Genomic DNA, 23656 nt, shown 5'->3' on the forward strand with positions numbered 1-23656 from the left:
TCTGTCCTGAATTTTTTCTCTCCATTTGGTGTTAATCACTAGAACTGCCTATAGGTGGTGCTGTTGCCATTTAGTCAATGGCTGCACAAATGTCATTAAGTTATGTCTACGATATCACAACTACACATATTTATTCTATTAGAACAAACTGCAAAATCCTAATTGTAGAAAAATGTCTTAACAATATATTGATGGGAATTCTATATTTGTATTTTAATTCTGTTGACTCTTTATAAATAAAGGATAATAAAGTGCATCAGCCCACAGTGGGGGCAGCCATATTGTGGGTGAAACAACACGCCTCTGTGATATCAGTGGTTCCTTTTTCATTCCACAAAATGGCTGCCTCCATTGTGTATAGGACGATCGGTGAATTTAAAGACTGAGCATCAGTGGATTCAATCGATATTTGTACAAATCCTGGCAGGGTTTCTGAAACGTAGCTGTTCTTGTGTCAGATCTTCAGACAATGAAGCTGCCATGTTGTTGAAGTCCTCAGTCAGGACCACTTTTATTAGCAGATGACTTAAAGGCCGTGACATGTGTTTAAAAAGAGTGGTGGGATTCACAAGTCTTTGCGCTATTAGTTCACAATACTGTGTGGAAATGTCTTTTTACCGACCTAGGTCTATAAGCTCCATAGCAGACCATTACCGGCACCCAAATACTGCGTCGGACGGACAATCGTATCTCGCGCTGTCAAATAGGTGTCAGCGTTCCCCTCTGCGCAGAGCAAGTGGTAGCGCCTCAGGAGCGCGCGGCCACGGTGATGGAAACATAGATCGTCCGCGTGCACGCTAGCGTTATAGGCTCGCTGCTGGACTCTGGGTAAACTGCGCCTTTTGTGATGGGTGACACAGGAAGCGCAGCTTTCTAGGCAGAAGCGTCACCTCGGCCGACATGGCCTCGTACTCCTCCGAGTCTATGCTGAAGTGTCCCTCTGTGCCCTGGATAAACAAAATACAATGAGTCGTCTCACAAAACTCCATCGCACCCCGTTTATATGCTGGATTTTATGTCACCAAAGTCAATGGCTGACGCACCAGTATTTACCATTTGTCTATGTAAGCGTCACATTTCATCCTAATTAATGAAAATGTTGTGTTTGGATCCACCCTTTATGGGCTAGAAACGTTTGTTTGAACATTCCCGCTGTCATTGCAGTTTGTGTCAAATATAGAATATGAGATAATCCTCTGTGTATTACAGTACTAGATGATGTTAGACTGTACGTGCTGTATATATGAAACAGAACCACACACGATATACATCCCTGACTCTTTATAAGAAGTCATTATATTTAGGCCCCTGTGCTCACCTGTGGGAGCTGTATACTGCAGCGACTGGCATGTAAGAGCTGGGCATCCTTGGGGCACAGCAGCGGGTCCTGCTTCTTCTCAGTGCTGAGGGAGAATAGAAGTGGTTTAATTCCATAATAAAACTGACTACAGAGACTGTAAAACGTACCAGCCACCTAAATGGAGGCAGACATTTGTTGGGCTGAACCAACATTTAGCCAATTGCGCCAATTTGACTGAAACCATCTGAGCTGCCTGACAGGACGGTCTATTGGTCATGTGAACCGACTTAGTCACATGGCCTGAGCCACCAATCAGCACCCCAGCTTATGTTACCTTCCCACCCAATGACCGACCGTCTTATAAATGATCTCCTGTAATGTTGCTTTTCCTTTCTAGTTTCCTTCATATATTTATAACCACAGCTGTTTATTAGTTATCTTGGAGTATGACACAGTCCTGTGCTCTATCTATAGATCAGTGCTACACCCCGAGACAATGATAATAAATCAGCCTGATGTGATAAAGACATGGCTGAAAACACAGAGAGGCATGACAGGAAAAAAAGCAATATATTCAGTCAAAGTTGCAGGAAGATATGTACAAGCCCAAAAAGTTGTCTGGAGGTGGAAAACCCCTTTACCATTCATTTGGAGCAGCACCATGACTGGAATTATGCACCAGAAGACGCCCAGTTACCAGTCCCTCAGTTACTGACAAACGGACAGTCACGTTATAGTGTGTAACGGGCGGTTTATATTCACTAATAAGAGGTTTTGAAATTGCTCCAAGAGAAAAAAAAAAAAAAAGAAAATCGGACTCACCCCAGATTAATAAACTCTGATTTGCTGATGGTGTCGGGTTCAATGCAGATGCTCATGAAATCCAGGGGGCGCTGTGGAGACAGCGACAGACATGAGGGAGATTAGACAGCTCTGACATCAGAAGGAAAATCTGCCTGTGACGGTTTGTGCTTTCTCCTGTAGGGAGTGCAACCGACGGGTTATGTTTGACCTCTAGGAGTTGGGACTCTTCATCTCTATAGCCCTCCCACGTTTACAGCTAGGAGGAGCAGGACAGAGACCAGGCAGCCCTAGGCGGATGTCTCCAAACAGTCTTGGGGCTAGATTTACTAAGCTGCGGGTTTGAAAAAGTGGGGATGTTGCCTATAGCAACCAATCAGATTCTAGCTGTCATTTTGTAGAAGGTACTAAATAAATGAAAGCTAAAATCTGATTGGTTGCCATAGGCAACATCCCCACTTTTTCAAACCCGCAGCTTAGTAAATCTAGCAGTTGGAGAGGGGAACTTACCAGTAACTATAAATAATCCCCTTTACTCTGTAGTAGGTGGACTGTGGTACGACTTAGAAGCCATGATGGCAAGAACTGCCTATGAATACAGAGAAAAGGGGGCTTATATTTCAGCCTACTTCTTATATAGAAGGACCGACCTGCTATAATATACCGGGCAATGTAACCAATACATTACATTGTGCCATCACACACAAAGCTACATTCACACAACCTGCTTTCTTACAATAAGTCATGTTCAGCATTCCCAGAATCCCTTGCAATCTGTTCAGTACAGTAGAAGGGCCTGCTTTAATTATCCTATATATTGGGCAAGCATTATGTGTGTTCCTAGTTCAGATGAAATGTAAATAAAGAAAACTGGAGTAGCACTTTAATTCTATCTTGCAATTTTTGTTAGTAGGAGACATTAGCCATACTTGTTACTGCCTCTTAATTTCTCCCAGGCCCTGGCTGTAAACGGTTATACATTGCCTAACGGTCGCTTGGCTGTCTCCGACACCCATTCGCTATATACTATTATAGCGCATAATATTCAGTGATAGGTGACAGGGGAGAGCTTAGGGAAGAAGGAACCTGGGAACTCTGTCAAACGCTGTAAACATAACGGCCAAGAATCGGGAGTAGTGAAGAGTCAGCAGCGGACAGCACTGGACCATAGCTATACAGCGTCTTTTACTGAAATAGGCTAGGTGTGATTATAGGAAACCAATACTGGAGCACTAAGGGTGTCCTGAGTTAAAAAGAAAACCAAATATTTAAGAGCATAACTTTTTTAGACAAATGTGCAGAAAAACACGGGTTTGTAAGAAATTATACTTGTATGTTTGCTATTTATTAACCTGTGTGAGAGGGGTTTGTGAGCCTTATATACAGCGTTAATAGGGGCACTTTATCCATGCACAGTATTACACTTGTGTGGTGTAATGATGGTGAACTCAGTGGCCGGGCTCGGCTGCGTCTTACCGTCAGGTCCGGTCGCTGGTTCTGTGTGCTGATGGACAGCTCGATGGCAGAAAGCTGGACGTCCTCCCAAGGCTCAGGGGCCACCTCTACAGGGACCTCTGCAGAATACCGGCAGAATTTGGTGTTACTGCAGTTACTGACATTTACAATGAGACATCTCAGACACAACAAACACCACTAAGTGAGAGGCGGGTTCAGAGGAAACGTTACATACATTCTGCATTTTCCCACCATCCCACAAAGAAAGCGAAACGAAAAGGGTGGAGCAGCACAGTGGCTTAGTGGTTAGCATTTCTGCCTCACAGCACTGGGGTCATTAGTTTGATTCCCGACTATGGTCTTATCTGTGTGGAGTTTGTATGTTCTCCCTGTGCTTGCGTGGGTTTCCTCCCACACTCCAAATGAACCATGCCCGCTATATATTTGCCGCTGCCTTTTCCCTCTCCTTTTAGGGTGCATCAAAAACAACTGTCAGCACAATCCCCACAGCAGAGGCAGAGAGGTCGGCGGAGGCAGACAAACCAGGATCTGACTTATCTCTAGTGTGACCAGATTAAGCTGCCAGGACTAGAGAATCCTGAAGTCATACTGAATTGGGTCACATACTCAAAATTAACGGTTTAAAGTGGCTTAGGGCTGAGCTAGCCTGTAGTAGTGAGATTAGATTGTAAGTTCCGCTTCGACGGCCAGAATAAAATCATCTGACTGTACTGTGTGACTGAATATGTTGGTGCAATAATAATAATAATTGTGGTCTAATAGATCTTCAGACCAGGAAGCCTCTGTAAAACAAAGGGTAAACTTACCGACTTTTGGAGGTGACCAGTACTGAACTAGCCTCCTGTATATCCGTACGTGGATGGGCGGCCGCACTGGTTTTTCCTCCGGCTCCTCCGGTGGTTTCTCTGTGGGCCCCAGGAACTGGAGAGAAGCCTGGTGTCTCTGGGGCCACTCCTGTCATATAAAAGAGAAAAATCTGTAACCCACTCGTGCTGGTCCTCCTAAAAATAGATCCCCCTACCCCCGCATGATGAGAGAGAGGCGCTAAATAACGGCCTTACGCAATCGTGTTTAACTACTGTACCATTAAATCTGTGCATCACACATGAATGGAACCTTAGGAAGCTAAAATACTTCAATTTATCCCAGAATACACCTTTGTCTGCCATAATTACATGTTCCGTTTCCACTTCAGAATCCCTGATCAGTCAGCACATTGTGAATGTGCTCTCATCTCTCTCCTCGAGAGTTATGCTAAAAATATCATTCTAAATTGCAGCCTGGAAACTATGAAACTACGGAAATGCAAATCTTCACCCAGTGTGGAAAAGACAAAGCTCCTTCCCGGTCCCCCATCTACCCCCACAACCCAGCACTGGTCTATAACAGAGAGAAACTTTTCCAGTGAATTCTTAATAAATGGAGTTTAACTGTAATTCAGTTGTCTGAAATGCATGCTGGGAAATATAAACGAGCAATAACTGGTAAACTTGGGTGAATCGACAAGCTGCCTTCTCAAGGATATTGGGTCAGCCCAAATGTCTGACTTTTCCATGTCTAGTGGCATTTTCTGACTAAAGCTATTTTCACTTGAGTCTATCCCATACTTGCCAACTCTCCCGGAATGTCCGGGAGACTCCCGCATTTTGTGAGAGTCTCCCGGACTCCCGGGCGAGTGTGGCAATCTCCCGAATTCTGCCCACTTCACTAGGAAGTGCCCCACTTCCTAGTGAAGTGGGCAGAATTAGATCCCAAACGCCGCGATTCCCGGTGAATCGCGGCGTTTGGCCCCGCCCCCGCTGTCAAATGACGCAATTTGCGTCATGACGTCACAGGGGGCGGGGCCGAAATGACGCGATTTCGGCCACCCCGCCCCTTCACGCCCCCCTCCACTGGCTGGCTCCCGGAAGGGAGCTGAAGAAAGTAGGTAAGTATGGTCTATCCATTCACTAGGTCACTGCTGGCTAACCTGTGACACTCCAGGTGCTGTGAAACTACAAGTCCCAGCATGCTTTGCCAATATATAGCAGCTTATTGCTGGAATCGTATGCTGGGACTTGTAGTTTTACAACACCTAGTGTCACAGGTTAGTCAACACTGCACTAGGTGCTAGTGACATCACTGAGGGACAGACACGGAGTGAATTGATAGGTTACACTGTGTCACATGCCTCAAAATTCTTTCTTTCCTCTGCTTTGTTTTTGAGCAGATCCGTGTTATACATTTAATAACTAAATATTGCATAGAGCGCCCCAATGGCTTCTGATGAATCTCTGCATAAAACTCTATAACGTATAAGGACCTGTATATATCGGAGGTATCTGAATGTTAATAATTAAGCATTGATAACAATAAGATAAAGAGAGGTCTGAATTCTACACTGCAGTCACCCTGCCAGACACGGGGTTAATACATCTCAGCAATCTACCCGCTGGCTACTTATTCAGCGGTTGCAGCGTTTTGTAAGGCGTCGGGGAACGATGTCCTAGATAAACGGCCCAGGACGAACCTTAAGTGTACTGAACAAATGAGCCGCTCTCGTCTTCAATGGCCCCAAATACCAATATCTGTAAAGGGAATGAGAGGAAGGTTGTGAGTGACTAAGAGGGAACGATTACAGACACCCATATTAAGACAATGACAGTAAAAGGTACTGATGTAGTTACAACAGAATTGCCCATTCTGAGCTCTTCATCTCCCATTAGATAACATTACAGACCTATCTGTAAGATGCTACATCATCTAGGTCAAGCCAGATATGCCGTATTTATGAGCGTATTAAAGGGACTAACCCTATATTTATTATTTTCCCTTTGTATTTGCCATGTAAATATTAAGGGATGAATGTACAAATAGTCTAGTTATAGAACGTCACCCAGTGTCCATAGATGGCCCCACATTCGATATCAGGCAACATTCAGTACAGCTGCCATTGCTTCTCTTCTCTTTATCATCTCTCACCAATATTACGGTGTTGTGATCATCCTCTCACAACACAAAAGCTTGGGGGTGGCCTAGGGCCATGAGATATAAATGGTACCAAGTCGGTGGACACTTTCTTTTAATCATATGACCCGAAGCAGCACAGTGGTTAGCACTTCTGCCTCACAGCACTGGGGTCATGAGTTGGATTCTAGACCATGGCCTTATCTGTGTGGAGTTTGTATGTTCTGCTCGTGTTTCCTTCTGGTGCTCCGGTTTCCTAGTGGGTTTATCACTTATGTGAATGACAAATATTCTTTGTACAGCGCTGCGTAATTGGTGGAGCTATATAAATAAATTGATGTTGATTATTATTAATGTTCTACTTGTTCTACGAAATTATTTAATGTATTTCCCAGAAACCACAAGAGGCCACAGTCACCAAATTATCAGGAACAACAGTAAAATGTGTGTTGGGCGTTTCCATGCAATAACTTTGTAATCAAGTAAATGAAACCCAGGTCACTGAATGAGAGAAGTCCTACAGATACCTACAATATATATTGTGGTTAGAATGCCCCTTCAGCAGTAGGTTTGCACTTACTTGGTGGACTTCTCGGCTGCATCACGATAACTGCCCCATCTCAGGCTGTTCAGGGCAAACACCGGCTGCTCGTTCTCCCCCTGCAGGGACACAGTGTCAGATGGCGCTACGAACAGGACACGTTCCTCTCTATAAATCAGGGATAACCGCTCACTGATCCAACCAGCTGTGTGATTAAGTTTACTGATCACATAACCTTTTATTTTACCTAATGCGATGTGATGAATCTCTCTGGAATTTTACTCTCCTTAAGATCAATAAAACTCCTATTACGTATATATTGAATTAGAATTGAAGGAAAGGTTAAAGACACTTATTTAAGCCAATTTACTGTTACCAAGTACCTGAAGTGGCTGATACATGACATTAGAAGCTTGCTCAAGCATTAATGCGAGGGGGGTGGGGTGAGGGGAAATGTTCTACTTTAACACTGGTATTAGATGAAGAACTTCTAGGACAGATCTCCCGTGCCCCCGTCACCTACACACAGTGGAGGCAGCCAATTAGTAGGCGGAACCAATATTCATGTCAGAATGCTGCTCTTCTGATTGGCTGCATTACAGCTGCCAGTCTTTCCTTGCAGAGCAGCTCCCTGCCACGTTGTTACCCTGTATACTGCCGCCAGCTAGGCACACGCACAGGGAAGCTCATCTATTTCTCTATTGCCGTTGACAATGCAAAGAAACTGCTCAGCGCAAACAAAATTATTCAGTCTGGGAACCAAACAAGCCCCAAACCAGGTAATTGCAAGCGGTAATTAGATGTTTTGCGCAGCTGAAAAGGAAACATTTAATTGTTATGTTTCTTATGTATAAAATCTATTTTCCTGGGGGAGATCTGCTGGTATGTGGTTATAATGGGAACTGCTGGTGTAGAGTTGCAATGCACAGACTCTTCCTGTAATCTTCTACAGAAAAGCAGTGACCAGTGATAACGTAGAGAGATCTCGGGTGGCGAGTTGTCATCTCCATGGTTGTCAGTTCTTAGTGCTTGATGATATTGCAGCAGGATTCTACTGACATACACACACAAACCAATCTACTACTTGTCACTTACCTTTATCTGCAGTACATCAAGTGGAATCGTCTCTCCTTTCAAGATGGACAATGCTGCATCGGAGATTTTCCTTAAAGATAGAAATGTGGGAGATCAGGGCTGGAAAGGAGAGGCGCTTAGGAGTCTTGTGGGAGATCAGGGCTGGAGAGGAGAGGCGCTTAGGAGTCTTGTGGGAGATCAGGGCTGGAGAGGAGAGGCGCTTAGGAGTCTTGTGGGAGATCAGGGCTGGAGAGGAGAGGCGCTTAGGAGTCTTGTGGGACAGAGAGGTGGGGGACGAGCACATCTTGGATATTCAGTAAATTAGGACGGATCTGCAGAAGTGGACCAGATGACCACAGGACCCGTAAAATCAAGTGTCACCATCAGTCAACACAACCCAAACCCACTGTGAATTGTCCAGGCATTATACCCGGCCATGCAATCTTGGGAGACCGTCTCTCAACATTCAGCTGAGAAACCCTTTTTTTTTTTTTTTTTTTTTTTAAATTCTTTTTTTTATTGGAAAGAAAATTAAACAGCTTTTACAAATATATCTGTTTTGCATTGAACGATGCATTAAAGTAATTAATAAACATTGCATATAAAGATACAGTTACACGAACGAGGTGTGTCATTGCACCAGTATATAAAAAAAAACAAAGTACCATTTAGTATACTATAATACATCATGTAAGGATGGGGGAAAGGTCAAGAGGAATACAGACAGGGAAGGAGGGATAGATCAGAGATGAGAGAGAGGGGAAAGGGGGGGGGGGGGGTTCACCTATTCCACTGAGAATATAGTGGCGAATCCTTAAATTCAAGCCACTTGAACCATATATAGTAATACTCCCTATATTTGTCTCTTGATGAATAGAGTATGTCATCCATTATTCTGTAAGATTCTAGACGGGCAAACCATTCTTTGATGGTAGGAATATTCTGTGATCTCCAATGAGAAACCCTTTTTACGATTGGCTGTATTTTATATGTTAGTGACCACGTGCCAGTTTTACTTTAAGTTTAACTGAGAAGTCATTATAAACTCCTTTGTAAACTCTACTCAATGTCTGTTTTGGGGGTAGATGGAGCTTTCTTTAGGTAGCATAGTGAAATACATCAGTTTATTTTCAAGCCCATTACAATGGGTATATTTAGCAAAATACTTTTCCACAATTCTTTCCATAGCAATTTTAACTCGATCAGTGAAACACCCAAAAATTTTACCGCAAATTAAACAGTTCTAACTAGTATAGGGATACAACATATGTGTATGCTATGTACAGTATGATGGAGATATAGAAACAAGTGTTTATTCCTTTAACCAACAGAGCCTGTGTCTGGTATCCCGTATTGCCAGTACTGATAGGTTCAGTGTAGACTGTATCCGACAGTCACGAATGTATCTAGCCACTGTTAGATCCGGAATACACTGCATCTCTCAGTGCTGACATACAGAACTCATTTGCAGCTTCACGGGTTTTCATACTCGTAGGGAAATCATGATGATGTCACTATTATGTCACATGATTTCCTGTGACCAATGGGAGAGTCCTCACTTTCTCACTGATCTATACATATATACACGAGTGTGCACGGCAATCCGTTGGCCAAGAGGTGGTCGTCCTATCAAGCGCACCTAAATTTATCTCTGACCCCACCGAGCCCTACCTGCCTTGGATGTAAATGTACCAAAAGTGTGAAGAAAGGGTTAAAAAAAAAACAAAAAAAAAAACAAAACTACTATACAGCCATCTATAGTTAGCCAGGACTAATTGTTTGACATCTGTTTACAACAAGTTACAGCTACAGTCTGCGTTTAGCACACAACACTAAAATATACATTATTCTCCAGGCTCTAGATGTTTGCTCTGCAGTACAGTTTTAATGACGAAAACATGTGCTATTTTAGGAAGTACAATAAATGTCATTTTAAAACACCTTTCAAGCCTCCTACACTGTGCCTGGATAATAACTATATTTTACAATGACTGAGCCTTTAATTCTGAGAAGGACGAATGTCAATTAGACCTGGTGGAAAAGGTTTTCTATTTTTTTTTTCTATCAGAGACATTTCCTAGACGATTGTTTTGACTGTAGAACTAGACAGAATTCATATCTGTATAGGTCAAACAAGGAGAAGCGGACAGGGGCCAATTAAAACTTTACAAGCGTACAGTTATTTGACAACCCTCTAAAGGCTACGTCGTACTGCCGCGTACAGGCACGTATATCTACGCGACATATTTAGAAGCAATAAAACGCAAGAAATAAAATGTGTCTCTGCTAGTAATCCACAATCGTGCTTGTTTAACAATAGCACCGGAAGAGAAGAGAATGAACAGATTAAAAATGTCAGTTAAGGAATGGTGGGCACAGAAACAATGGGAAAAATGGTTACGACAGAGAGACAGACCCTGAACAATAGAATATATCCCCTTTACAGCCTAATTTTCTCTAACACACACAGACACAGACTAGGGTTAATTTTGTTCGCAGCAAATTAACCTACTAGTATGTTCTCCCCGCAAATATGGGGAGAACATAAAAACTCCACACAGATAAGGCCATGGTTGGGAACTGAACTAAGTGGTTAGCACTTCTGCCTTACAGCACTGGGGTCATGAGTTCAATTCCCGACCTTGGCCTTATCCGTGAGGAGTTTGTATGGGTTTCCTCCGGATGCTCCAGTTTCCTCCCACTCTCCGAAAACATACTGGTAGGTTAATTGGCTGCTATTAAATTGGTGTGTGTGTGTGTGTGTGTGTGTGTGTGTGTGTGTTTTTAGACTGTAAGCTCCATTGGGGCAGGGACTGATGTGAGTGAGTTCTCTGTACAGCGCTGTGGAATTAGTGGCGCTATATAAATAAATGATGATGATGACCCCAGTGCTGTGAGGCAGAGGTGCTAACCACTAAGCTACCGTGCTGTCAGCACCGGTCTGTGATGTACACCAACTACAGGAGTTCATGGGGGAGCGAGGGGTGGACGGATTCCCTAAATAGTGATGTTGCTGTAAAGGTTGATAACTACTTTAATTGTAAAATTCAATTATATTTCACTTTACACAATATAGTTAAAAATACTATTTTGGCTACACCGCCCGGAGCTCAGCAATGTCGACCAGCTGCACATGCAATGAGAGAAGGCTTGATCACCGTATAGAGAGCTATCACATGTCACTTATTCATCTGCCACAGACTCCCACATACCTCCCCTGCTGAACACCGCCATCTAGTGGCTTGACTGACAATGACAGGAGTGACAGGCTACGAGCACATTAACCATCTGCAATGCTTTTTCATTTGAAATTTTTTAGCCTTTACAACTCCTTTAAATATTAGATTTGTAAAAAGCTTTGCTCATTATACGTTTTCTAAACAGGAACATACATCATTCTTTTCAGACTTTATAATAAAAGCGGTACAGGTTAGAGGTTGGAGGTCGGAGGTCATGCACAATGAATTGTGTATTCCTGACCTAATAAGACATAACGACGACAAAGCTGTAATTCTACTTACTGGACTTTGTTTTCACTCTGGGGGTACAGGGTCCGGCTGAGCGTGTTGGTCACACCTAGGGGGATATACCCAATGGTGATCTTACTGAAGAAATCCTGCAAATCAAGACAATATCTGAGTATACTATACAGAGTAATAGCAGTAGAGGGATGAGGACAGGAGGGCGAATTACCCAGATAAAGCCATGTTTATAATACAGGCGAACGCGGCTGCAGAATCATGATTAGCTGCTATCATGCGTTCCTTACAATAATGCCGTTATCACCAAGGACTACTGCAGAAGTAACTTGGACTACTATGCGTATTTAACACCAGGACCCCCATGGCACAATGTGGTGTATCCCATAGCAACTAGGCGCTTTCGCTACATCACACAATACAGATCACAATACACGTCTGATAGTCCGATAGACAGTACACGCTATAGTTTACTGCAGGATGGGTTTCCGTTAACCTCTCTTTGCAAACTTATTGCTTCCTAGGACTATGAATACTCCAGTGATTATATTTTCAATAACAGTATAGTTATAATTTGTAGACAAAGGGAAAGAAGTATATTATTAATTAAAAAGTAAAATAAAGGCTGCAAAGGCAGATTCAGAAATATCATTTGGGTCACGGCTGGAATAAAGAACCACTATGTTAAAACTCAAACAGGGGGAATAAGGGTATTTTACTGATAAATCCTATTCTTGTAGGCCCTTAATGTCAATGTAGATGACTGGGGTGTTTGTTCCTTCCATGCTAGAAGACAGGACAATCCATGTAGAAGCTAAGGTGCGGCTCTTCCTCCTAGCTGTAAACACTTGGTTAGTGAAGTGAGTAATTGGGAGCATTAAATGACCACATGAGCAGCCGAGACCTCTGTCCCTGGGATGCCATATTAAATGGTGGCCAAGAAATGGAAACTGCATGCAGCAAGTTAATTGACAGCAAACCATAGCAATGTAACGCTTAGAGACAGAATGCTCCCTGCTTGCTGCGCCATATGACATGAATGGAAGGTTGGAAAGGTACACAGAACCTCTTTTTTTTTTTTTTTGCATAAATGCAACCCAGCGCATTTCAAGGGGCACCCCCGCTTCTTGGATTTGGAATCACTGCCATGAAGGCAGATTACTCCAGAGAAAAAAGTGTTCTGGTGGAAACAGTGCAAATGTCATTACGGAATCATACCGTCCTTATTACGTGTCATATGAAAAATGCATTCAATTCTAGTTGTAGGATGGGGCTTAGTTTACACAACCACAGAGCGGATAAGAAAATCAGTTCCTTCTGTGGAGAGATAAACGCTGTGCTTCCACCTGTAAAAAAAGTGGGAACTACCCCACCAGTTAAATTAAATATTACGGTCCTACAAATACAAAATCAAATTTTTCCAGTTAGCTGCAGCTTAGGCGAATTCATCCATCTAATTCATCCACCTAAACTGCACTTAAGGGTAAATTTATCAAGCAGCGGGTTTGAAAAGGTGGAGATGTTGCCCATAGCAACCAATCAGATTCTAATTATCATTTATTTAGTACATTCTACAAAATGACAGTTAGAATCTGATTGGTTGCTATAGGCAACATCTCCACTTTTTCAAACCAGCAGCTTGATAAATGTACCCCTTAGCGAGATCCTCTATGATCCACCCATCGTTTCCCCACAGCGTATCCAGTGCGGATTCCTGTAAATGCTGGAGCATGACATTGCAAAATGGAATTTGCACCATGGATTATAGATTATCTTTAGATGAAAGTAACCTTGTTAAAACATGCTTTCCCAAGTTCTTTACACATGTATCCAATATAGAGAGCCCCTAAGTGCCGTTTTGTATCCAAGGACAACAAATACTAAACAACTCTGTCTGATTATATCTAAATAGGGTTGAAATATACAGAAAGAAGACAAGAATTTAAACAATGTACTTAGTGAAAGTTGCAGGAGGACGTGTACAAGCAAATAACATCTGAAGGAGGTAAAACAACCTCACGAGTTGCACAAACCTTTTTTTTTTTTAAAATAACACTTTTTGCAATGAAAAGGAAACTAGGAATAGAAGGTATCTGTAGACAAAAAATATGTGACGTATACCAAATAATATGAGCGCTGTTATTAGGACAACAGCCATCCTAGGTCACGTCTAGGAGACTAAAAAACAGTGGAAATAAAGACTTATTCTTAGACTATATAATGTGCTCTCAGAGATGAGGAATGAATAAAACCCTCTGATCGTTTACACTATGACCTGCTGTGCAGCAGGAGAGCGTTCCCAGAATGCAGTGCGGGAGGCGATTACCTGATCAGGCCTGCGGAGGAGTCCTGTGATAACCTGCAAAACAATACCAACATGTTACTTTATGTTCCAGCTAAGGAGATGGAATGCTAGAACAATACTCTGCCCACACAATGCAGTACTCCAACTGCTGCCGTGTTTCAGCAGACACAATGAGCAGCGGGGCCGCCATCTTCTCGGGGTCTTAGAAGGCGTATAATCACACAAACATACTTGGCATCAAATGTAAAGCTGGGTCAATTAAATCTATTCCAAAGCTACTACCACTGAATCTGTTCTAATTACATCATATGGAATGAAACAAGATACTGATTCAATATCAAACTTATCAAACTCTTCTCTTTGAGAAAAACAACAATTTCATCTATAAAATTGTTAGAGGACTAACAAACAATCTGGCAGCTTTAGCATTTGCAGGCTGGTCTGGTTTCCCGAAATGTTGCTGAAAATAGTATTTTTTTTTATAGTTACGTAAAATCCGTTTCTTCTAATCCATTTGAGGACACCAGGGACATTGGGGTATAGTGTAGCGAGATAGGTGTGTGGCACTTTAAGAAAGTTATTAGTTAGCCTTAGCTCCTCCCACTCTATACTCCCCCTTCCTGTTCAGGCTTCAGTTTACTTTAAGTGCCTCAGGGTGAAGATGACGATTGGCTGCTGTACAGCCCCTGTTGTTAAGTTTTTATTTAATTTGTATTCATTTAATTGGCCTGCTGCTGTCTGATTGGGGGAGCTGTATCAGCGGTTCATTGGATCAGCATCCGTTGCTTCCTCTCCTATGTAACTTTTGGCAACAGCGCTGATGCAGACACGCTGTATGTCTGCAGCACCCATTTCTTTCTACTAATTTGTTCTGCATCAGCATGCTCTGTCTCGTTACATCCGGGGCTAATTAGAGAGCTTTCCGGCAGGTTAGGCAGATTTGTCTGCATTGATTCTGCAGTGCACAGCACGAACGGCTATGCACTACTTGGATCAGGGGATCGGAGATGCCATGGAGGCGCCTCTGCAGCCGCCCCCTCTGCTCCCATCGCTAGATACCTCCAGGTAGTCGTCCAGTCGCCGCAGGCTGTGCCCGGCGTTCCTAGCAGTGGCTGCACAGGAGCAGCTGCTGCTTCATTGTGCAAACGGATGGATGGCAGCACAGGGCTCTTTGGCTGTATAGCAGGCTCACTTTCTGTGCTTTGATTGCGTGCTTCAGGACGGTCAGAAACAGACGCTTTGTGTGCAGCCTGCCAGTCTATGGATCACATTCTGCGTGCGCCAGAGGGCTCTGGTTCCGAATACTCGGTGGAGTCAGCCTGGGCTCGGACCACTGGCCAATACTGTGGCTGAGCTTGCACAATTGGTGCGGTCATAGACAGTGGACGGTCCTTCTCCAAATGCCACTGCCTCTGTAGCGAGTGGGGTGGATTCTGTTCCTGGTTCACTGAGCCAGGGTCCAGTTGGACCAGTGGTCACAGATTCTGCAGAACCAGCCTGGGTATGTGGTCATGCGACCTCGGTACACATTAGAGAGGATGTTGCAATCCACCACGCTATCCTCCTCCCGTAACAGGCGGGTGGCGGTGCCCCTGCAGGGAAATAAGTCAGAGACTGACCGTTCTTCCCAGGAGGAGGGTGAATTTGACGCTGAGAACTCCACTTTTGTGGAGGAAGTTCCTTCTGACTGTCAGGGGGTGGAGGATTTAATATGGGCTGTGCGCCAGGTGCTGGAGATTCCTGAGGCAGTATTCACTGAGACTACGGAGCCTTCTCTCTTTGCAAGGCCATTCACACATTTATGGGATGTTCTCAATGGCCCCCAGTTGGATGTGAGAGAAATAAGTCCTGCTTTTAATAAAATCATTTTAGGCAGCTTCATACCCTACATATCGCTGCTACTAATATACAAGCTGATGCAAATAGATAGACACAATCCTGATATGGTCAATGCCCAATGTAGACCCCTGTGACATCATTAGGATGAGCCAAACAATTTTTGGCTCTGGGCACATTTACAAATGTGGGTTGTGATGGTTTGTATAGCAGAGCTGCTTTGAAGGCCCCGTCTGGCCTTGAGTGGACTAAAGGACCAGCTGCCACATGTAGTCCTTTCAGCGTGTATTGAGTTCCCAAGTCGTTAGTCTTCTACTTGTCAATTTGAACATCTATACGAACAGCAAGAAATGGATGTGGAGGTCTTCCAAGAAAGTGATCAACCAATCATGGAACAACCAAGTGAACTTGTTCTCTTATGTCATGATGTGGGGGGGGATGTAACGTAACTTATGTCTTCCTTAAGGAAGCAAAAAGGCCATAAGTGAGACCCCTGAATAAATATCATGTTGATCACCAACAAACTAAATAATGTACTGAATATCTCACCCCAAGTACAGACCCTCATCCACTGGGTTTGATTAGTCCGTGGCTGCAAGTGATATTACTCTTCTTAGGACATGACTAACACCATTGGTAAGCAATAAAACAAACAGGATGACAGACAATGGGCAGTAATGTTAACCAGATGCCCAGCTACTGGCGGATGAAATGTATCCCAAAGACACTCAATAAAAGGATATGTTTTGTTGCTACACATCTTGGACCATCCTACTGTAAAATGTTACTTTCTTCCACCTAGTATTTCCTCACCATGTAGCAGAAAGGCCCTCACCCTCCCAAAAACACGTTTCCCCATTACTTAAATCCGAATCAACGGTAGAGCACTATAATCCTCCCAGTGCTCTTCAATAGAGCTCCACAGATGGACTAAGTTCTCCAGCACTATGAGCTTTGCCATAAGCTGGCTCCCAGCATCAGGTAACAGGTTTGGTTCCTGTGTGGAGGGATCTTCATTCAAAACTGGACAAACCCTTTAGGTAACGAGAACCAGGGAGAAGGGGACAGAAGGAAGTTGTATGGAGTAGAGAATTCCTGGATAACGCAAGTATTTAATTGTGACTTCATTATACATTAGATAACAAATCTAAACTGAGTAGACTGGTCCAACAATAACTTCAGATGTTGAAACCCTTTTATTTATTAGATCGAGAAGCAGTTTCAGATGCATAACCAGCCACTGTAGCACATTTGAGGACTCAGAAATAGTTAGAAACTAATGTATGAGTGTAGATGTCTCACTATAGGACCCGATTCTGCTCAATGGAAAGGATGATGGTGGTTCCTTTCCAAATACCACTCCTTGACAGTACGTTAAATCCTAATTTCTCCCAACAAGTGATTTAAAGTACTAGTTGATTTATCAAATGTAGAATAAATATACCAAAGAAATACACAAACAGTCCTCCATGTAAGTGGCTGGGTCTCTCTCTTACCTCTTGCAGGGTTCCATCTCCGCCAGCGACGATGATCAGATCCGTGTTTTCCATCAGTTCTAACAGTTTCTTGGCCTGACCTTCGTAGTCCGTCTGAAAGATGAAAGGCTGCAGCTGAGTATCATAGGAGTTTACAGCGCTCGCAACCTTGCATTGTGTTGGGTAAATAATGTGTGGTGTTAGCGGATGAAGGACACAGCATAAAGCTTATGACAGAGGACAGCAGCTTCAAGTTAGGAAGATAAAAGGAGGAAGAACAAGGTCAAACATCATAATACCAATCATAGTATGTAATCCTCGACAGCTTTGGGAATTTAACAAGACAAATTTTTTCCGTTAAAATTAACTTAAATTTTATGTTCGGTGGCCCTTTAAGTGGTAACAATTTAACTAGGGCAGGTTATCCATCAATGTAATTATTATTACCCCACTTAATTCACAGGGTTTCTTTATACGCAGTCTTCCTTTTCCAGGTGTTGATGGACTATTGAGGAAAAGTGGGGTTGACAGGACATGTTTTATCACAGTCTCTTCGCTCTGTGTCCGAGGAACGTGAACTAGACAAGAACAATAGTTCTCAGGCTCTCTTGTGTGGATTCCTATTGATCTCTCCTAGCGCTGTCACTGCTATTTATACATCGCAAATCAACAACCTGTCAACCCAAAAATAGCTGGCTGGCAATTAGCAGTCGTGGTGCTAATCATTGCTCTTCATAATGACCTGTCACAGCGTTGTCGGGGAGAAGACACCGGGCTGACACTGGATTACTGTAATGTAAGAGAGGTTGGGCGACAAGACAGTCGTCACTGTCCCGGCTCTCAAATCTGCACTTAAAAGACAGGCACACAAATATTTAAGCAGGAAGCTAGGGAACGCTGTCACATGACATCAGGATACCACAAACTATTTGCTACAGAATTATTTTGTATGTTGTAACAGATTATAAAGACCACTAAGGCTACAGTAGAAGAAATATATTATATAAAATAAAAATATATTCACATATATATAAGTACTAGGAGATATTTGCAATTATACTCATTTTACACACACAATGTAATTGTATAAAAAAATATTACAACTAACCATTAGAAATAACTAATGCAGGATTACCTTAGTTATCATTGAAGAAACAATGGTTAATATATGCCTGTAAAATCACCCTGTTCAGAACGTGACATTTTGTTAAGAGAAAAGTTACAAGATACCGTGATTATACTGAAATAACCTGCATTGTAAGACAAGTCATTGTGTGACCTGGAGAAGTATTACATTAACTGTTGGTTCTCTGTTCTGCTATCTCGTACAAGGGGCCACTTCAACATCATAGAGCGTCATGATCCAAAATAATGGAGCATAATCAGTAACTAATGCAGCGAGGACCCAGCTCTATCCAAGACACAATTTCATCTAAAACAAGAGTCACCTATATAGACAAACATAAAATGTCCCATCTTTATTGCAACAAGGTTGAAGACTTGCAGTAGGATTTGTCAACATGAAAACACAAAACTCCGCTGCTCTGGGAAACGCATTTCGCTCTTGTGCAGATCACATATATGTGACCATACGTGGCTTAGTGGTCATTGGTGCGTGTCTAATTCACACAGGCAGAAGTGATGAGCAATCGCTCAACGTTTCTGGAACACAAGGCAGTAACAAAGTGTTCCACGCTGCAATACATCGGTTTAGGAATATGTGAAGTACAAAAAATAAACTACTAGCCGACCTTACGGAGACTTACAAGAACCTATGTCCTGATACCAGTAAGGCAGAGAGGGTTAAATCCCCCCGTTTCCTTTTCCTTTCCGCAGGCCTCTCTGTTTAACATTCACAGCAGCCGTACAGAAAGCATCCTCTAATTTTGGAGCATGGAGGTTGCTCCAAACTGCTCTAATTAATCCGCAACACTTGATTGCATTTCTAATTCCCCCTCCTCTCCCTTCTTCCCACTTGCAATTTTCTTTGTTGACTTGAAAGGTCCGCAGCCGCCACTGTGACCGACAAACCTGCTGTCAAGTCTGGTTTCTTAAAAAAGAAAAAAAAACAAAAACTCAACACTACTTCATACAGGTGAGGATAACACAAGAGACCATAAACAGAGGATTCCCCACCCAGTTATAATACTTTGTACAAGTCAATTCTTTGAAAGGTTGTAATCTTATCAGGAAGTGCTTAAAGCAGCAAGCCCATGGAAACATGAAGGGGTAGATTTACTAAATTGCGGGTTTGAAGAAGTGGAGATGTTGCCTATAGCAACCAATCAGATTCATGTTATCATTTATTTAGTACATTCTACACAATGACAGCTAGAATCTGATTGGCTGCCATCTCCACTTTTTCAAACCCGCAGTTTAGTAAATCTAGCCCTAAGTGTTATTTTTTTTATTTTTTTAAATAAATCACCTGCAGGAACTCGCTCAATTTAGGATATCCCTAGTTATATACATCCCCATGTACTGTATGTATTATGTATATTGTATGGTTTATGTTGGCAATTGTTGCCAATCAGACAGAGTCTACAAAAGAGCTTTATTCACCTGGGAAGATCCAATCCGTGCTTTAGGTTAATAAACTTAAAAGTGTGATTTTACTGGATATTTGCCGGGTTGTGATAGTATGGTCCCACACGGTAGTCTGAAGGTAGCCCAGTAGATGGCGATCTGGTGCAGGAGCCTATGCTGGATTAACTCGGGGCACGAATGTTCAGCAGGGTAAATAGCCTGCAAGTGCCCCAGTATTGCGACATCCCCCCACCCCCAATTGTACACGGTCTGTGCAGCAGACTGACGTTGTCTGTGTCTGGCAGCCATATTGTATAATAAAATATTCTATGTGGGGTTGTCAATTTAATATATTACTCATAGTTTTACATTTTGCTACAAATCCCAGATTTGGCTCATTTATTTTGTACTTCCTGCTCCGTCCTATGTGAGTTCTTAGGGTGACCTGTATTTTGACATATATTTAAAGGTATACTCAAACTATGCAAATGTGTCTCCCTTATATGTTGCCCACAGAGCTCCAGGTAACTAATATGCAGGTTTCCAGTCTAGCTAGTCAGTAAAAGTCCAAATGAGAATCTCTATAAGAGGGCACATTCTGGTACTGCAGCTTAAGTACAACAGATGTCTATTATACAATAGGAAACCAAAACAAGGAACCAACTGTTTGCAGAGTTTACACCTAATGCTTGGGAAATCAGGGCAGCCTCAAACTCAACTCCATTGTTTAACACATTGATATTATGTCTTGCTTTAAGTTAAACAGTTGGCAACAATTATTTTCTCCGATATTTAAGGGAAGGCAAGACAATGCAGTGTACCCTCCTACTGACATATCAATATGTTATAGGGTAGAGTTCCTCTTTAATGCATGTCCACATAAACATAATTACAAGGACAAATTATTGAAGTTACAGGTTTTTTAATGAAAACAGTGATACAAACATGACAACATCTTGTGTGATAACTATGTGTGTGGTGGATCAGTCCTCAGGTATGTCAATAGTTTATCATTAGGGTGATAGGAGCTTAGTCAGGCAATTATGAGACTTTACTAAATAGTAACTGCCCCAGGGGAGACATTTATTTAGTAAGTGGCACCACTCCAATACCATAGGTGATGATTAAAACCACCACCTATTTGTATCCTGGGGCAGAAGATCCTTCATCTCAAAACATATGCATTTTGATATACTGTACACTACATGGAATTCAGACTACACAGCAACATGTAAAAATATAATTTACAAATTGGAGCTGCAGCCCTGGGGGTAAATGTATCAAGATGAGAATTTTCCGGCGGGTTTGAAAAACCAATCAGATTCCAGCTATAATTTATTTAGTACATTCTACAAAATGATTGCTAGAATCTGATTGGTTGCTACAGGCAACATCTCCACTTTTTAAACACGCCGGAAAACTCTCAGCTTGATACATTTACCCACCGGACTCTGGCTGTCAAGACAAATTTGAATCAACTGTTGTGGCCAAAATCCATTTTTTGTGATTCCTACCACTCGCCTAACACAGTTTTCAAGATGAAAGCGGATCTTTTTTTTTTTTTTTAATTAAAATAGGAAGTCCTTTGATGTTATATAGTAAATCCCTGGCTGAAGTAACACCAGGAGAATGAAAGCCAACATTGACAGATCCTGAGTAACGTGGATCTACTGTAGTAATAGCAAACACCACATTAATTGTGTTAAAGTAAAGATGGGAAGAATTATAGATATATTTCGCTGTTTGTGCACGTTTTCCATACAGAGTCTTTAAAAGGAACAGGTATATACGCTGCCAATTTAGAGTGACATTAACAATATTACATTTGCTATAGGTAGCTGTACACTTGCTAATTACTAAAACGTAAATTACGTTTATAAAAGTATTCTGAGGTGTAACAATGTCTTTTTAAATTGTCTCAAAATGGGGCATTCGCAGGAACATGTCACAAATCCGTCTCACCGGGCGACGGTCACTTTCTGCCACCACCAGAACACGTATTCTGCTTTAACGCTGCAACAGTTCTGTGTGTGCCGTTTATATGTGGCGGTTATGTCCTTGCACACGTATGTCATCAGAATGTACAGAATGTAGACAGCGTGGAACGGAGAGTACAAAACATTGCAGGACAGTTAGTAAACGCAGGGCACAATAAAATAGACAGGGGGGGGGGGGGGGGGGGGGGGAACCGGCACAAAACATTTAAGAAAGCAAATCGGAGCACATGCTAGACAGTGGCAGGCAGGTGTATAACAGCGTGTATTTTATTAATATTTATTTATAAGGCGCTACAAGGCATCCGCAGCGCCGTACAGAGACAAACAAAATCACAATACAATGGGAGACAGCACAGTACAGTAAACACAGCAACTCAGTACGCTCAATGCACAGCTAGAGAGGGCGGGGAAGGGGGAGGGAGGATCCGAAAACGACGGGGCCCAAGAAGGGGGGCGCGGAAGACAGGGAGACCCCCAGGGGGGAGGAGGGAGCGAAAGTGGACGTGGGGTGGAGGACCTTTGAGGAGGAGGGCTAAGTAGCTGGAGAGCAGAGTTAGAAGTGGTGGAAACAGGAGGAGAGATGGCCCTGCTCAGAGGAGCGTACAATCTAAGGGGAGGGGTGGACAGACAGAGAGACGCAGGGGAGAGAGGGAGAGTAGGGGGACAGAGGCAGAAGATAAGGTAGGAAGTTAAGTGGGAGACAGAAAGGCTTTAAGAAAAAGGTGGGTTTTTAGGGCCCGTTTGAAGCTGGACAGATTAGGGGAAGTTCTGATGGAGGGAGGGAGCTTGTTCCAGTGGAGGGGGGCAGCGCGGGCGAAGTCTTGGATACGCGCGTGGGAGGAGGTTATAAGGGGGGAAGAGAGGCGACGGTCAGAGGCAGAACGGAGAGGGCGGGATGGAGCATGAATAGAGAGGAGGGTGGAGATGTAGGGCGCAGTGGAATTGGCGAGGGCCTTGTAGGTGAGTGTGAGGAGCTTAAAGAGGATTCTGAAGGGGAATGGGAGCCAGTGAAGGGCTAGGTAGAGGGGGGAGACAAAAGAGGAGCGGCGAGAGAGGAAAATAAGCCTAGCTGCAGCGTTAAGGACGGATCGAAGGGGATCGAGATGAGAGTGGGGGAGGCCAGTGAGGAGGAGGTTGCAGTAGTCCAGGCGGGAGATGATCAGAGAGTGGATAAGGCATTTGGTGGCATCTTTGGAGAGGAAGGGCCGGATGCGAGCGATGTTGCGCAGCTGGAAGCGGCAGGATTTAGCAAGAGAGAGGATGTGGGGGCCAAAGGAGAGAGAGGAGTCGAGGATGACACCAAGGCAGCGAAGTTGGGGGACAGGGGAGATAGAGGTGTTGTCGACAGTGATGAAGAGGTCAGAAGGGGATGGGGTATGAGAGGGAGGAAAAACTATGAGCTCAGTTTTGGCAAGGTTAAGTTTGAGGAATCGAGAGGACATCCAGGAGGAGATGGCAGAGAGGCAGGCGGACACCCTAGAGAGGAGGGAGGGAGAGAGATCAGGAGAGGAGAGGTATAGTTGAGTGTCGTCAGCGTAAAGGTGGTAGCTGAAGCCGAAGGAGCTGATGAGTTCACCCAGGGAGGAGGTGTATAGAGAGAAGAGTAAGGGTCCCAGAACAGAGCCCTGAGGGACCCCGACTGGAAGGGTGGATGGGGGGGAGAGAGACCCAGAGGTGGTGACAGAGAAGGAACGGTGAGTAAGGTAAGAGGTGAACCAGGACAGGACTGGGCCGGAGAGGCCGAAAGACTGGAGGGTGTGAAGGAGGAGGGGGTGGTCAACGGTGTCAAAGGCTGCAGAGAGGTCAAGGAGGATGAGAAGGGAGAAGTGGCCCCTGGCTTTTGCAGAGAGGAGGTCATTGGTGACTTTAGCCAGGGCAGTTTCAGTGGAGTGGAGGGGGC

At 43.4% G+C, this 23656-nt stretch overlaps 1 protein-coding gene across 1 annotated transcript in view; it reads right to left on the bottom strand.

The window, feature by feature from the left end:
- Positions 1–481: 481 nt before the first annotated feature.
- The window catches only part of AGK (acylglycerol kinase), a 37021-nt gene continuing 13846 nt past the window's right edge, over positions 482–23656 (bottom strand). The window contains exons 6-16 of the mRNA XM_075210356.1: positions 17255–17347; positions 13944–13976; positions 11660–11754; positions 8160–8229; positions 7104–7183; positions 6087–6144; positions 4384–4531; positions 3578–3675; positions 2123–2193; positions 1319–1403; positions 482–947 (exon numbers count right to left, since the gene is read on the bottom strand). Coding sequence (XP_075066457.1) covers positions 804–947; positions 1319–1403; positions 2123–2193; positions 3578–3675; positions 4384–4531; positions 6087–6144; positions 7104–7183; positions 8160–8229; positions 11660–11754; positions 13944–13976; positions 17255–17347 — 975 coding nt within the window. The 3' untranslated portion in view covers positions 482–803. The remainder of the gene's footprint in view (positions 948–1318; positions 1404–2122; positions 2194–3577; positions 3676–4383; positions 4532–6086; positions 6145–7103; positions 7184–8159; positions 8230–11659; positions 11755–13943; positions 13977–17254; positions 17348–23656) is intronic.

This window comes from Mixophyes fleayi, chromosome 4 (assembly GCF_038048845.1).
Source record: "Mixophyes fleayi isolate aMixFle1 chromosome 4, aMixFle1.hap1, whole genome shotgun sequence".
Classification (NCBI taxonomy): domain Eukaryota; kingdom Metazoa; phylum Chordata; class Amphibia; order Anura; family Limnodynastidae; genus Mixophyes; species Mixophyes fleayi.